This window comes from Aythya ferina, assembly GCF_964211825.1.
Source record: "Aythya ferina genome assembly, chromosome: 18".
Classification (NCBI taxonomy): domain Eukaryota; kingdom Metazoa; phylum Chordata; class Aves; order Anseriformes; family Anatidae; genus Aythya; species Aythya ferina.
The window spans coordinates 5,368,273-5,384,358 of record NC_140317.1 but is presented as its reverse complement, the minus strand read 5'-3'; the positions used below and the strand labels follow the sequence as shown (position 1 = coordinate 5,384,358).

The following is a 16,086-nucleotide window of genomic DNA, read 5'->3' as shown; positions in this document are numbered from 1 at the left end:
CATGCAGAATCTGTAGAGTATCTGTTTCTGTACCTAAAGTGCTCGCCTTCCAAATAGATCTTTTGTGGTAAAAGCAAGCAAGCAGAAGGTATGATAAGTAAAGAAAAAAAGAAAGAAAAAAAAGCCAATCTAAACAATAATGAAGGATGTAAGCTTTGGCAAGTTCAATGCAAAGCAATAATAAGTTAGGCTAAGAGTAATCTTGATGAATAATTTGAAGGCATCTAATCCAATAATAATAGTAATGGTTTCAGCCCCTCAGAAACAGAGTATTCTCAGAAGATCTGTAAGGCTGATAAATGATCGGGCCCTAAAGAGCTGTCAAAGAAGATAAAATAGTTATTGAAAAGTAAATGAATTATTTGCATTGGTATTTGCTTGGAAGGATGCTGGGGGAGGTTTGGTGTTACAACTGCTTACTACAGTGAGGGACAACAAAGCACAAGTGGGGAGGTTTCAAATACAGTTTTGTCTTGATCTGGGACAACTTCCTAGTTCTAAGTTTTAACCATGATGACACTGGAACAGTCTTTTTATAGTCATGCAAATTCTTCAGCTAGAGTTTATAACAGAAAATAAACAAAATACGGTAATTTGAATTCATCTGGGCCTTGTTTTACAGTTGTTTTTTCCCTTGAGAGCAAAAATGATGTGTATGAGAAATTAAGTATTTAATGAAAAAAGAAAAATAATTCAAAAATAATGTACTCATGCATAATCTTTAAGGTACGTTCTGAATCATAGCTAAAGAAAGCCAACATTAGCTATTTTTGTTCCTTTTTTTCAAGTTTTCAAGTTTTCTTTCCATAGAACATACTAATATTAAGTAGTACTTTGGAGTGTTTGAGGAAAGGAGTTTCAAATAAGACCTATTATTTTTGAATTTGCATTCCCTACTGTTTTGTTCATTACACGTTTCAGTTTCGGAACAGCTTTTTCATGATGGTTTTATTACAGCATTAAAAGCAGCCCATTGTAGACATGAGAGTTCGGAAACTAGCAACATTAGTATGGTTAGTAGGTTGTTTAGCTTCCTAGATAAACTTGATCTTACTGACAAGCTCTTCCCAACCTTTATTCCATCAGGGAGAAAGAACAAGAAACACAAGAAGAGGAACATTTGATGGAAGAAAAGAAAAAGAAAAAGCAGGAAGAAAAGAAAAAGAAGGAAGGTGCTCAGAAAAAGGTTTGTTTATATTACTGCTTTTAATTATATATACACACTTCTTGTAACTTACATATACTGACTTTGCAACCTTTCTGTGAATAATTCTGACACAATTCAGCAGTCCCGTGGAGTTTGAGTGAGGTTGTGGTCAAAAGATCTCAGCAGAAGTAGTTGTGACGGTTCATTAGCAAGCCCCAAGCTGCTTACCATCCACTGATGGTAGATTACTGCTTCCACAGCTGTATCATGTGAGTGCTCCCTGGCAACCTCAATGCAAAGTTAACTGGATTAGGCTAAACTGATACTGAAGTGGCTGGGGATTCCAAGGCCATTGCACATTTTCTGTGGTTTGCGTTCTCTTGCCTTTTTTTTTTCAAGTATATGGAGTTAGTTTTCATACTATGTGGCCTTTGGGATGTGGATGGAAATTGCTCTCTTTTTCAGTATAAAAATTCCACATCGAGTAAAAAGAAAAGCAGGTAGATTTAAAAAGATGGGTTGTCACAAAATGTGTAGTTATTCTTTGTAAGCTAGTAATATATATGGATTCAAAGGGATATTGGACAAATTCATTGAACTGAATTCTCTTGAGTTCTAAAAGGGTCACAGACATCCCGTTTACTTCAGGACAACTCAGAATCTCTAGTGAGGGAAGGCTGGGTGGGTATGTGGGGGTCCTGTCATACTGCTTGCCGTGTTTTTTACTGTCTTGTAGGCATGTGCTTTTGGCTCTTGTCAGACAGCGATAGCCATTCTGACCTTCCTGGTTTACAGAGTTAAATTAACGTTCTCTGATCATTAATTAGAACTAATGCCTGATTTATATAAGCATCTTCTGCAAAAAAGTCAGGAGTACAGCCATACAATTACTAGGTATCCCTTTGAATATTGACAAGCAGTTGATTTTTTTTTTCTTTTCTTCTTTCAGGCTGCTGAACAAAAAACCAAAGGTAAATTCATATTTGTTCTTTTGTGAACCATCTGATATTCTTAAGGCATGCTTAAAAATGTGCTTGCACTTTTAATTACGTTCTCTTTTAAAAAGGAGAGAATATCTTGTTAGGATAGTTCTGTTCCTAAAGCTTGGTTGGAGGAACTGACTTTTCACGTTGGGATTCTCAGTGTAAGCTTTTACTTTGCTGATCTTGCTGGATAACATACTTTTTGACAGGAATATATGGATTAAATATCTCTGCAACTTAGCACAATGTATACGATACTTTTCCTCTAATGTTCAGGACAGATGTAGTTTTTCATTTAGATATTTCAAAGACAGCTAATTGCCACCAAGGGTAAACCTCTCCCCCTCTGTGCATGATTCAACTCAATTCAGTGAGTAAATTCAATACACTGAACTCATGAGAAAGCTATTACCCCATAGCCACCACCACCACCTTCTTTTTTTTTTTTTCTTTGTGTTTTTTTTTTTCTTTTTCATTCTGGATAAGTGAATTGAATTGGTTTGCAGAATGGTCCAGGAAGCAGCAGAAATAAGCAAAACACTCTCCTCTTTGGGGCAGTGAGCTACTAGAGCTGTGCCCTAGGAGAAAGGTTGGTGAAGCTACAGCTTTAAAAAAAAGGTGAGGAAGAGAGCCGAGGTAATGCCTCTCTTCTGCAGGTGTTGGCTTCTTCTTTTTTTTTTTTTTTTTTTTTCCTCCTAGCCTGTCCTTTGCCACCCCACAGAACTCAGGGTTGTAGAACAGTTCTGGACTCGTTAATATCCACTCCTATTTATTGCTACATAATTAGGTGACAGACAGGGAAGTACAGCTTCCCAGATTCCCGAGACTGGGAATTAGAGAAGAGCCAAGCCTAACATATGGGATTGGCAAAACAACTTATGTTTCAAAAGCTTTTTATGTATTTATATAGCAGAAATTAATTTTCACTCCAGTGATATTGAATTCAGAAAAATAGTCTTTGAATTACCCGATGAAGAAACTGACAAGCAATTTATTGAAACTCCATCTTTCTCTTTTCAAACTTTTTGACATGAAGAAAGAGTGTGAAATCAGAAAATTTGAATCTGAATTCTGTAGCATCTGCCTTGTAAGATGTTTTGTAGTTTGTAACAGTAGATTTTGCTTTCAGTAGAGAAGATGGCAGAAGTAGTTAAGCCTCTTGAAATCTTAAGCATGTGAAAAATTTGAAATTCAGATATATGATGGGTTTCTATCTAAATGGAGTATTTCTGTTTCCAAGTAATACATATTTTGTTCTATGAATCAACTCATTTCTGTGCAAAGATGTTTCAGTTTTATAATGTATTGTAATGACTTTTGATATCATAATTCTATGGCAGATGTTTTTGTTGTCAAAGTAACTAATTAAGCTCATTTTCACATGATAATACAATGGGTCGTGATTTCTGTTATATTGAAACACAGTGCCATCTCCTTTCCTGGGTGAGATACTATTTCTGTCTTTGTTGTGATAGCTTTGCTTTTAATTGTTTGAAAATATAAAGTTTAATGTAAGTTTTTAAAAATAGCATGATAGGAATTCAGTTTTTTTTCAGGTACAGCTGTGAGTTCATTTGTTTTAAATTGAGGGACTGCATTTCTCCGTGAGACTTTTGTCTGTTATCTTTAAGTGTCCTATGCTACTGCCATAAATGCAGTACTGCACTGGCTATTTTGTTTTGTATTCATGGCTGAATGACAAATGCTGCTAGAACTAAAGGCAACACAGGGATTATCACTGAATTTAGTTAATTTATTATATGAGGGACAAAGCAATTAAATGCATTGTAAAGATGAGATGACACTGGAAAACTGGGTGAAGTGACTGCAGCAGCTACTGCATATACATGGTGTTTGAAACAAGGATTAAAACCAAGCTGGGACTGAGCATTTTGCAAAACATCACCATATTCAGAGTTTGGTAGGTAAGAGGTAACTTCATACAGTTGCTTACAGTATGGATGTGACTTTTTTACTCTGACCTTTCCAATAACTGAGACCAGCCTGGATGTGCAGGGGAAGCTGTATCCTGCCTCAAAATGTGGTAACTTAGGGTTAAAAGAAAAAAAAAAAAAAAAAAAAAGCCAGTTTAAATTTATCATTCAGTTCTGCAACTGGGTAGTTGTGATAATGAGAGGCACTCACACCATTTGGGTCTGTTGGAGAAGAATTAAGAAAATTGTACAACCAGAGGTGAGATGGGGAACAATTTTTCAGTTCCTGTTTTTTCAGCTGATTAGGACAACATGCTTATCCTGTTTCTTACTTGCTCTCAGCTGCATTTTTGAAGAAGGCACTTTTTTTGAGGTAACTAGAATGAGGGAAGCTGCAGGACTTGCCAAGAAGGAGAAAAGGTTGTTAGCCTTTTTGGTTGGCTTACGGTGTGCTAGAAAGCTATGGTGTGATCGAGGTGCTTTTAAAATCTTGTATTACATTTTCTTTTTTTTTTTTTTTTTCCTTGTACAACAGAAAATATAAAGTTACTGCCCCATCTTGTGTGCTTCGTGTGTGTAGCTACGTTTTGTTGTAAACCGATGCTAGCTGTTGCATGTTCAGTCTCTGGGGAGGCCTCAGGAAAGAGAAACTGGTGAGGAGGAAGGAGGTTTCCTGTGGGTGTGCGTACGTGGTGTGTTGTCAGTTAACTATTGCTCTGAGGCCTCAAACCCAGCCGAATGTTTTCATTTGTGATGCAGAGCACAAAACCCTTCCAAAATAAACACGGGTTTCCACCAACAGAGGGAAGGTTTGTGGCTGCTTCTGAAGGTGCAGGGATAGGAAGCGCTCCCTTACATTGCTCTCGTGTCTATTTAAACAACTTAAATTATTTTTTCTGGTTAAACAAAGAACCATCTCTTTAAGTCTTCTCCACATAACAGCTTAAGTTTCCTTTTTTTTTTTTTTTTCCTGCAGCTTTGTTTGCTGGAGTATTTTATTTTTTTTTTAGTCTGAATCTTTTATGGATATACTGTTGGCAACAATTGTAGGCAATGTGTGAAAGGAAAAAAGATTAGAAGAACTGATAAGGAGCTGAGATGTTTCTCAATTACTTGAAAACAAATTAAAGTCGTCTTCCTGTTCAGCTGGAGAGCAGTGCTGCCGAATTAGATGAGGTAGGAAATGAGCGTGTTTGTATTGCACGCTGTGCACTGTACTTCCACGTTACTGTTCTTTTATGGTGATTTTTTTTATTTTTTTTTTTGAGAACGGGACCATTGAACAAAGCCTATTAGTGTTTATTTTGAATGCGTAAACTCTTGGCATTTTATATGCACTTGATGAAGAAACTTTGTACATAAAGGCTTTTGTAATGGAAACATTCAGCTCTAACTACCAGTAAGAGTTCTGCACAGTGCACTAAGCAATCCCCGGTATGGTAAATGGCTGTTACTTAATAACTACAGGAGACTTTTTATAGAGAGCTATTGTGATAAATACTGTGAGGTCAAGGCATTCTGCTGCCTGCTTTTCTTCCAGCCAGCTGCTGCAGATTTAGCCAGCACACAGGTGACCACGTCCCTGACTGCTTTGCCCCATCCCAGCTGAATTCTATGCTCTTAATCTAAATTGAAGCTGAAGTGCTGGTATAGAATAGCTTAAGTGGCAATAAAACTCTGTTACCCAAACATCTACCGTGGTTAGTGACAGGCAAAGTGTCTACCCAATTCTCTAGCGTTACCTACATTGAAGGTATGTGCAAAATCTACATGTGTAGAAGGAAAAAGAGTCAACTATTTACCATTTTCAGTTGAATCTAGAAAATATTTTGGTAAACCTTTGGTTAGGAATGAAAATATTTTTCCTTCAGTCTAAAGGATCTTTATGATGGCTGTAGGTCTGTCTTTAGTGCGTTCATGGCATCTGACCAGGGAGAAGGGTGTGGGCTTTCCAAGCAGAAAATGGGAAAGCAGGGAAGACTTAAAAGAAGAGAAAGCATTTAACAGTATGTGTTTGGTTGATTAAAAAAAGACTTGTGGTGCTGCAAATATTGACATAACTTCTACAGATACTTTTTAAAATTTGCATAACATTTTCTATACTACAAGCAATACAGTGTATTTTAACTGGAGGGACATGATCTGCTGGATTATAAATGGAAGTTAAAAGGGAAAAAGAGTAGGTGGAAAGATACGAGAATCTGTCTCCTGCTCTGGCATTTCTATTTTGATGGCAGAAGTAGTGGCATACTTTTTTTCAAAGCCTCGTATTTTCATTTGAAAATCAGACGTGTAGATTGTTGCATTGTTTAGAATTGATTCTTCACTTACCCTGCCCAAAGGTGCGGTTTTAATGTTCTCTGCTCACATTGATTTGGATATGAATTACCTTCCTTCAACCTACACTCAGACCTGTTTCTGCAGAAATGCAGTTTTATGTATGTTACCAGCCACTTTCTGGCTGTTATCCACATTTAAGGGTAGTTCCATAGGAAATAAGAAAGTGTAGGCTTTTTGGAGAACCTCACCAGTACTTTTAAGTAGAATTATGACTATGTAACACAATTAGTCTTTTGTTTTGTTTTTAAGGTTTGAACTTTTCTAGTTTCTGCCCTATTATTATAGGGGCCAACAGAGGTTTTTAGACAAGATTAGGAAATGTGTTTCAACCTACAAATCAGGTAGGATTTACAACAGACTAAAAACCTCTGATTCATTTGAGTATTTATAGCTTATACTTGAATATCTGCCTCTGCCATCTTGTTAGTTAAGTGCTGTGTTTGTACTGAACGCTTTAACATTGTAGTGACAAAACGTGCCATAAATCATCATTGCAGAAGGAAGGGGGGCACTGTAATAAGTTCTTCAATTAGGTCGTAATACACAGTCATTTGATAACCTAATGATAACCCGGTGCCGCACGCTAAGGCTTTATAACATAAATATGTTTTCTTTTTGATAAATGTTATCATTGTGTTGTTTTGCTATTATAAGAATCTTTAAACAAACATGAATTTGTTCTCACAGCTGACTGAGATAGCAGTTCTCTGATAGAGAAGTAATTACAATTTTACAATCTACAAAGAACAGAATGTGAAGATAATTTGTAGAGTCCCTGCCGTAACACTGGTTCAGAAGAGTAGAAAATGCTATAAAGGTGGGAGTGCATTAGGAGGAGAAATTTGCATACAGAAGAAGACAAAGCATGCAGAATGACTGTGGAGGCTTGAAGTTAACTCGTAGAGAAAAAAAAAACAACACTTGGTTTCTTGTTTTTTCTTTCATGTGGGATTGCTGTAATGAGCCATCTTGAGTTTCTGGAGATCATAGTTCAGTGAGGCAATGTCACAAGTATCTCAGTTCAACCCTGCCATTATGAAGTGAAGGAGAAAGATTTAGGGTAGCAAGTAAGTGTATGGATAATCCTTATTACAAGCTCTGTTTTGCTTTGTGAGCATTATTTGTATTGGTCTGTGTTGATTTCGTAGTCTAGAGACTAATTGTGGCATGAGCATCGGTGTCTTTTTGCAGGAGAGTATGTCAAGGCTTGATACCCTGAGCCCTGCAGTCAAGGACAGTTGTGAAGCTTTAGGTCTTCTATAGCTCTTGTGAAGTTACAGACTCTTCAGCATTTAAATAAACACCATTTGCAGACAATGAGGCACTGAAACTAGCAGTACAGGATTTTGGCAAAAAGTAATTCTCTTTTTAAAGAAAACAAACACAAAACTTCAGGGTTATTTGAAAATAAAGCGGAAATGATATTCTTCCTGATGTGCTCCTGTCCTGAGCAGGATTTACAGGACAGCTGACTTCTGAAGAAGTGAAGTGCTTCAGCTTCTTTGCAGAGTTGCTTCTTTTCCTTATAGCTCCAGTAAGCACCTCCAGTCTCATTCGGTGGTTGCCTTGGAAGGCTTCTCAGGTTCCTCAGCTGGGCATAGGAAAGTGGGTAAGAGCTCAAATCAGAGGTCCCTGATAGTGTTGGTACTCCTCAGAGACAGTGCTTATACCCCCTGCTTTATACAGTCTGTTGTAGTTTCCTATCATAAAAATTTAGGCATGTGCTTGTTTTATAAATACAGGCAGAGTATTTCTCTACTTTTCTATGTGGTTTCCCTTTTCTCAGTTTCCTCAATTAGAAAATGACGTGGGCTTATCAGATTTGAGATGGTAACAGCCCTACCTGTGCATATTTATTTTCAAAACAGGGTGAAAATGGGAGCTTTCAGACCCTAGGCACAAATGAAAGTATTTTTCAAATGCTGTAACCATTGTACTGTTTGAAGGCAGTAGGACTACATGCTTTCTTCAGATTTCTCTTTACGATGTCCATTGCCTGATAAATTTCAAGTTTGGACATTGTAAGAGTACCCTGTGAAGGGACTAAGAACAAATGAGGTAACGCCAGTTTGGCTTTTCTCATCTGGAGCTAATTCTCTTGGTGCCCCTTGGTGCTAATGCCTCTCAGATAAATCCCTGACTTGCTTTCTGAAAGGCACAACTGCCAATACAGTTGTTGATAACTGTACATTCTAGAATATCAATTTTAGCACAGCTACACAATGATAATAGTGGCTGTTATGATCAAACTGCATGCTGTTTTATGATTATTTATCTGCCCACGGTGTGTACTTCCACACTCAGCAATAGACCTCTCTTTCTGTAATGGGCATTGCCTAATGTAGTATATTTAAACACGTAGACTATGAGACAGTCAAACTGTTGCACTTTCTGGCGTCACGACAATTGAGACAATAGCATGCATTCTGTTCTTTATCAGCCTGCTTATTTAAAATTGGTAAATACGTATTCGATAGACAGTTGTCTGAGATTTCTTGTCCACCAGAGCATATATGCCCTAGTACTAGAGAGCAGATGCATTTTTCATTTTTGACATGCCATCACTCTGTTCTGTGTTTGCTGAGAAGCATGGACCAGGAGCATCTCTTAGTTTTCTTACCCACCCAGCAGTCCAAGATGGGTTTTCTTCCAAGTGACATTATAGCTCTGCTTACTTATTGGTTTGGTTCTTTTACCTTCTGAACTAAAGACTGTCATTAGCTTTTAGCCTTATTTAAAGATGTGTGTATAGAAAGGCAGTTTCTTGTCTGCCTCGAGGACTATCTCATTTAGGTCACTCTTTCATGGGAAACACTCAGCTGCTGTGATGTTTTCTCCATGAAAACCTATCAGCTTTCCTTCAGCTGCAATGTGATGGCTACTTTCTATTGATAGATTATCATACCACTGCCTGGAGGAGGCTTGTATCCCATGTAATATCTGTGGGATCTGCAAGTTACAAGCTTGAAGAGAGGCTCATCAGGCGAGAGCAAATGTCTTGGCTCAGTTTGGTACACGGGATGCCAGACTGTTCTGAGGCATATGCCAGCTTTCTAAGGTTTCTTGGTCCACTCCTTGGGAAGGATGAAACCAGCTTTATGCTGTGACACCGGTGCACATTCTCATGGTAGTTACTGTGCAGATGCTGGAGAGGGTTATTTTGGGAAAATGAAGGAAATGAAGAAGTGTTTTGATTCTTTTGCAAAGCGTGGAGCCTCTGGCTGGAGGGACCTTGTGTTCTTCTGCTGGCTATCTGGTGTTGACATTCCTCTGCTCTGAGAATCCGGTCTGCCTCCTGACTTCCTTGTGTTTTGCTAGATTATTTTAATGCTTTTCCTGAGTTGTTAGAGATGGTAGCCCATACTTTACGAATTCTGCACGACTACTTAAAGTGTCTGTTTAACCAGCTCACGCTTCGGTAAGTGCTCTGAAGCATTCTGGCCGTGTTTGCGCCGTGCATCCCATCATTCCGGTTCTTCTTGAACAGGTTTAGGCAGCGCAGTGCGCATTACCTTCCTGAAGGTGCTTACTCACACAGCTGATTGCAGGTCCGAGATCACCAGGAGAGGAGGTAATGTCCTTGCTAAGCATCCTGCCCTTGCTTTTGAAGCACGGCAGCAGGGGCTGACACTCAGCACTTGTGGGACCTGTGTTTAACAGCAACACCAAATGCTTTTGGCACTCCTCAGCTGCCCCGAGCATGTCGGCAACTATTGCTGCTTGCCCAAGGGGCCCAGCTGAAGCTGAGGAATGGTTCCAGCTCTTGATGGCCTCTTCCTTGTTGGCAGTAGTAATTCTCCTGTCACATCACAGAGCTTCCTGAAGTCCATCCTCCCATTTTCAGGATGCCCTTAACACTTCTGACATAGCAAAAGCAGCCAAATCCAAAGTGTCTTTTTTTTTTTTCTTTCTTTCCAGTAGTTTTTACGGAGCCAGACCTTTGTCCTCTCCAAGGCTGTGCAGGCTCTCCCAGGACAGTTTTGAAGCATACAGGTTACAAAGCTCCAGAATCGACAGGCCCTCAACTCCATTAAAAACTCCAAATTTCACACTGAAGCCTTAGGCTCGCAGGACTGGCTACAGCCCTTCAGACAAACAAGAAGGGATTGTCTTACCCATGTCCGCGCTGTCAGACAGGCCTGACAGATGTTCTTGAAAGACATTTTGTTTATTGTTGGAAAGTAGTCTTGGGCTCAGCCTGAACAGTCTTTCCTGTAATTTAAGCCCATTCTTGTCTGATTTGCCGGTAAGTGCAGAGCAGGCCTTCCCCTCCCCGCAGCGGCCTTTTGTGTGTCCTCTTTTTGACTCAAGCCTTCGTGCAGCCTTTCTTCGTGCTGGTGTTTTCAAGCCATTTTTCAAACCATAGTCATTTATGTTTCTCTCCTCTAGAAATCCTTCCACTTAGTCTAGAATTATTTTTAAATGCAGTATCTGTAATTGGAGGATTATTAAATAACGTCTGAGTTAAGCTATGTAACAGTAATTTTACTACTGCTGTTTACAAGGAAAATCTGAGTCTTTTTTATGCCTTTCAAGCTGAGTCCGGCGTTCAGCTCTGTAATCTGAACTGCCTCATAGCAGTGCTGCTGCTGGTTCTTGTAGCTCAGTTATTTCTCTCTGAACTCAGCTTGCATTAAGGAGCTCCTAAATTTCAGGTGGCCTCTTCTCTAATTCCGTAAGCATCTTGAATTGATAACGCGGAGTTTCTTCTTCCAACTCTCCTTTCCCCCCTCTTTCCTCTTTGTTCTCTAACCGTTTGCTCTCTGCAGGTAGACCTCTGAAGTAGACATTCAAATATATCACTTGCTGTAATTCCCAGCAGCTCGCACTGCAGTTGTTTAGGCCCGATTGGCAGAAGATGAGAAGGCTTCCTGAGGGTGCTGCAGGTGGTGGGCCCACCCAGCCCTCGTTCAGCTCTTCTCAAGCACGTTTGAGGGAGGCTGTTCTCTTCCCCTCTGTCTGTCTGGCATCTCTCCTCAACAAGAGAAAGTCTTCTGTACGAAACAGAAAGAAAATAATATATCCAATGCTATGTTTCTGACATGGGCTCCATCTTAATTCATACTTTAATATCTGCCATCTTCCGAGAGTCACGATTTTTTTTGTTTGTTCTATAGTTATTTCTAATTTGTGCAGTAGTCACTGTGGGAAATCAAATCTTGGAGATCATCTTCAGTTACCTCAGTTGTTTAGTTCTGATGTACTTTTTTCCTTCCCAGAGAAGGTGAACCAGACCAGGGTGCCCATTCTTCACCTTTTTTCTCCTTTTCTCCAGCAAGCCCCATGTCTCTGTCTCACCTTTTTTTCAGTATACATTTCAGAAATGTGTTGCCTTGGCAGTAACATTTTTGTTCAGAGAAGGTCCTTAGTTACTTTCTTAGACGTAAGATAAAGCATTTTATTTCCCTCCAGAGGGTACTAATGAAAAGCCATTTACATCAGGAAAAACGCTTAAACACTTGATCCGTAGTGTTCTGTCCATTCACATTATTTTATGAAGGGTTAGGATAACTCAGTTGATGCCACGAGTGTGTATAGTATTTCTCCAGTTTGGACCTTGAATGGTAAAATACATTTTGAATGTGAAGACCTTGTGATGTGGTGCCTTATTATGGCTACAAAGACTTTAAAAAGTCTAATTCTAACTTAAAGTTTCTGGACAATAAATCAGACACATAATAACAGTGGAAACTTAAATCCATAATCTCATTTTACTGATACTTGGGATCTAGGCAGTATTTTATTCCAGGTTACAACTTTCCAATCCATTAAATGGTCACTGCATTACCGCACCCGTGCTTTGCACATTTGTTTTTATGGCTGTTTTTTAATTGCAATCCAGAACATGCTTTAAAACACTTGCCATATTTTACACAGTGTTCTTTTTATGGCAGCGCTGACTTCCCTCGGGGTGCTGAGCAGAACCTGAACCGAGCCTGCTCTGGGGGCCACGTCATTGTCCCCCGTCATTGTCCCCCGGGGGTGGCAGATCTGGAGCCGTGTGCTCCCCCTGCTGTCGCAGCTGCCTGCTCACGCAGAGGAGGAGGAATGCTTAAATGGCGCTGGGTAATTCTGACCTGGGGTGTTTTGGTGAGTCTTTAACACGAACCGAGGGTAACGTCAGGGTCAGGCAGCATGAACACCATCAGCTGGCGCTTACAGCCTGCCCTTACCGACACGGGGCGATGGAGGCATCATGGATTTGTCTCCCTGCTGACTGCCCTACTCTAACGTGCAGGAAGCAGCATATTAAAAAACAAAGTTAATACAATAATAGGTAGCTCTGTAAAGCCATTAAAGACATGTTGTTTCTGTGGCCTGCCTAGACAGCTTTGGTATTTTCCTCTTTTTCTGCACTTGGACTTGTTGCAAAATGTTTTCAGCAGAAATAAAACTTTATAGAAGCTGGACACAATCCTTGAAGGCTTGGAAAATTTATCAGCAGTTATCAACAGTGATCAAGATGCGTGTGTGGGGAAAGAAAAGCTTAGGATTTCACATGTTAAACCAAGCAGTATTTCGCAGGTGAACAGTCCTTACAATGCTGGTCTGATTTCCTTTGGATAAGTCTAAGTACGTGTATACAAAATATGTGCATATAATATAAATTAAATCTGTGCATATATGCATATGAATGCATGTGCTATAATTAGGTATTCCTTCCTAGTAAGGGGAAGACATGTGTCTAAAATAAACTCAGCAGAATTTTTGAATTAAAATGAAGTAATAATATTAAGTTATTATTAGTAATCTTTATTAAAACATCTTTAATTTCTTTTAACATTCATGTAATAGAATCTGATTTACTGGGAGTGGCATTTAATTAATTTAATTCAATTTAGAGAGTTAACTCCATTACATATTAGTACAGAAAATTACCTCTGAACAGTCATTTCTCACTGGTGACATGCAATAAGTTAATTTAGCTCGGAGTTCGTTTGGGTGCATTGTGAGTTCTTACCGAAAGTTGCTATGGTGACAGGCTGCTGCAGCAGGAGCTGTCATCCCAAACAACAAACACAGCAGCCCTGCTTTGCAGAGCGGCACCGCTGCTGCTACCCTACGAGCGCTGGCAGATGGATCAGATGGATCGGCGCCACTCGGTGCTTTTTTTTCCCCCTTCGCCGTCTTTTTAGTGAACTTGGTTGCTTCGATCTTTTAGAGATGCCAAAGTCGCATCTCAAGGAGCAGGGAAAAGCTTCCCCCGGAATGCCCGGCCGTTAATGGACCTGCTGGGGCTGCAGCCCTCTCACAAAAGAGGTTTTCTGCCAGGCTGTGTTCAACAAATTGAGCTGAGCTTTTTTTTTTTTTTTTTTTTGGCTTCATCTTAGCTGCTGCAAAGTGATTGCAGAAATGCACTCAGAATTTAGTTTGCTTTTATTTAAGGCATTTTCTTGAAGATTTGAGAAGAAGGCAGCCTGAAAACTGCTGGAACTACTTTCTTTGCGTTTCTGAATAATTTAAATCTTTTTTCATATATGGCATTAATGCACGATGGCCTTGGAGACATAAAAAATCTGTTCAGTTTAAGCTGCGTTAATGAAGAGTTTGCTTCAGATTCTGTGTCAGCCTGGGCTTCGCTATCATGTAGACGAACTCTTTGTTCTAAACAAAAAACTTCCAGTCTTTGGGAAACTCACTCGGAAAAACCTGGCTGCATATTCGAAATCTTATTTAGATTTAAAAGGAAGGTATCAAAAGAACTGAAATACACGTTTTATGTTTGGTGTATTTTTTCGTCTAGGTCAGTATGCTGCAAGTTAGACTTATTATTTTTTTTTTCCTCTTTAGAGCATGACTTTAATTGGGTTTATTTGAGCAATAAAGCATTTTGGGGGTCCAGATTTTTTTCATCTGATCATTTTAAAGCCACAGGAATGACACACACACAGCTTGTGTTTCCAGTATTAGGAACTGCATCCAGAACAAGATGTGGAACTTCAAACATTTTTCTAGGAACAAAAATCTGTGAAATTTTGTGAAGCACAGTTTTCTAAAGTGGTGTCGATATTCCCATCTTTGTTTTTAAGAACTTGGTTGCTCAAAACACTCATTCCTGAAATAATTGTGCAAATGACAAGCGAACACTTTTTCATCTCACCCTTGCAGTTAGCCCCATGAGGATTCATTCAGACCGGGAAATCTAAGGCCAAAATACTTCAGTTTGAGCTTTCCTTAAGTTGTAATGCCCAGTTCCCCTGGGTCGAGGTACCTGAGGCTCGCAGTAGAGCCTGCTGCTGAGGAGGGGAGGCTGGTCCCTGCAAAGCCGTGTGCTGACTGATGCAGGCGATAGCTCAGCCATCCCTCTGCCATCCCTCTGCTATCTGCAGGGCTGCACTATAAACATCCTCTTAAGCCTTGTCTTGCAGTAGAATGTGAACTTAAAGGCTTGTGCCAAACTTGCAGGGTCTTTTTACTGGTTTATTTAAAACATTGCTCTTGCCCACAAAATTGTTACTATTTTAGTATTGCACTTAAAATATTTATTTGGTACCATAAATGTACATGACAGTGGAGCCAAGGCTTTGTGTTTATACAGGGCTCTAGTCGATTTGACATGTATGCGTAGTGCCGTGATTTCAGCAACACAGCCAATGTCAATAAAAATTAAACTTCATCTCATGATCATGTCGAGCACGTTACCTTCACCAGCAGGCCTGCAATCAGCAAGCAGTCGATCTCCGTGCTTACACAGGAACGTCTGAAGGGAGCTAAATGCCAATGCAATTGTTCCTCCTGCCTCCACCCCCTGAAACATGAAGTCATTTGAGTAGCTATATTTATATTTTCCAGAACAAAAATGTGTGCACGTGTAGTGAATCTGACGGGTCTAGGTTATGTTAGACCCAGAATGGATTTGCTACAAATTTTTGTGTGTGCATGCATTATAGGCCTAGGGCCTCTCTCGTGTATTGATCTGCAGCTTGCGTGCACACTCTCTTTGTAGCCAGTAGGTCTGATGTGTCCTAGTGCACGAGTTAAGGAATTGATCCATAAAAACATGCCGGCAATTTCCAGACACTCAGAAAATTAGCCAGAGTCCTTACCTGCTTTCCAGCTCAGATTTCAAATCGGAAAAGCAGGTTGACATAGCATGAATATTTAGTGTTTCCAGTTCTCCTGCAGCCTGGTTGGGATACTAGCACTGACTGTGCCGTGGGACACCCTAAAATTTGTACACCAGGTACATGCCTTGCATGCACAAACGTTGGTGCAGCATGTTCTAGGTGTGATGTGATCTCTGGACATCCCTACAGCATTTATGCCAGATACTGACACTGAATGTGTTTCTGTAGAGGCAATCCAAGATGGAAATGGTGGGTATGTGAGGTATCTCTTTGCAATATATAACCACTTATTGGTTTGGAACTGGCAGAATTTGTGCTCTGATTCACTGCCTTCCCTTCAACCCCAACGTGAAGAGCTGCCTCCAGCATCTCTGCAGAACACAGCAGGCATTCAGGGTGAGCTCTGACCTCCAGACCTTGAATGTATTCTGCTACAAAAGGGCTGGTGCTAACAGTCTTTTTAATATAATACAGGCATTAACCACATCCAAAGACATGGATCTGTTTATAAGATTTTTGCTTCTGTTATAAAAACTCCATGTTAATGTGTAATCTGGTGATCCACCAGCTCGCCCAGCTTACTGTGTGGTTTTAAACAAGTCTCGAGACTTGTT

The 16,086-nt window shown here is 39.8% G+C and overlaps 1 protein-coding gene across 3 annotated transcripts in view; it reads left to right on the top strand.

Annotated features, from left to right (window-relative positions):
- Positions 1 to 16,086, top strand: part of TNRC6C (trinucleotide repeat containing adaptor 6C) — a 283,773-nt gene that overhangs the window by 195,773 nt on the left and 71,914 nt on the right. For all 3 annotated transcript variants that reach the window (XM_084492530.1, XM_084492529.1, XM_084492531.1), the window contains 2 exons: positions 1,087 to 1,186; positions 2,097 to 2,118. In XM_084492530.1, coding sequence (XP_084348656.1) covers positions 1,087 to 1,186; positions 2,097 to 2,118 — 122 coding nt within the window. The remainder of the gene's footprint in view (positions 1 to 1,086; positions 1,187 to 2,096; positions 2,119 to 16,086) is intronic.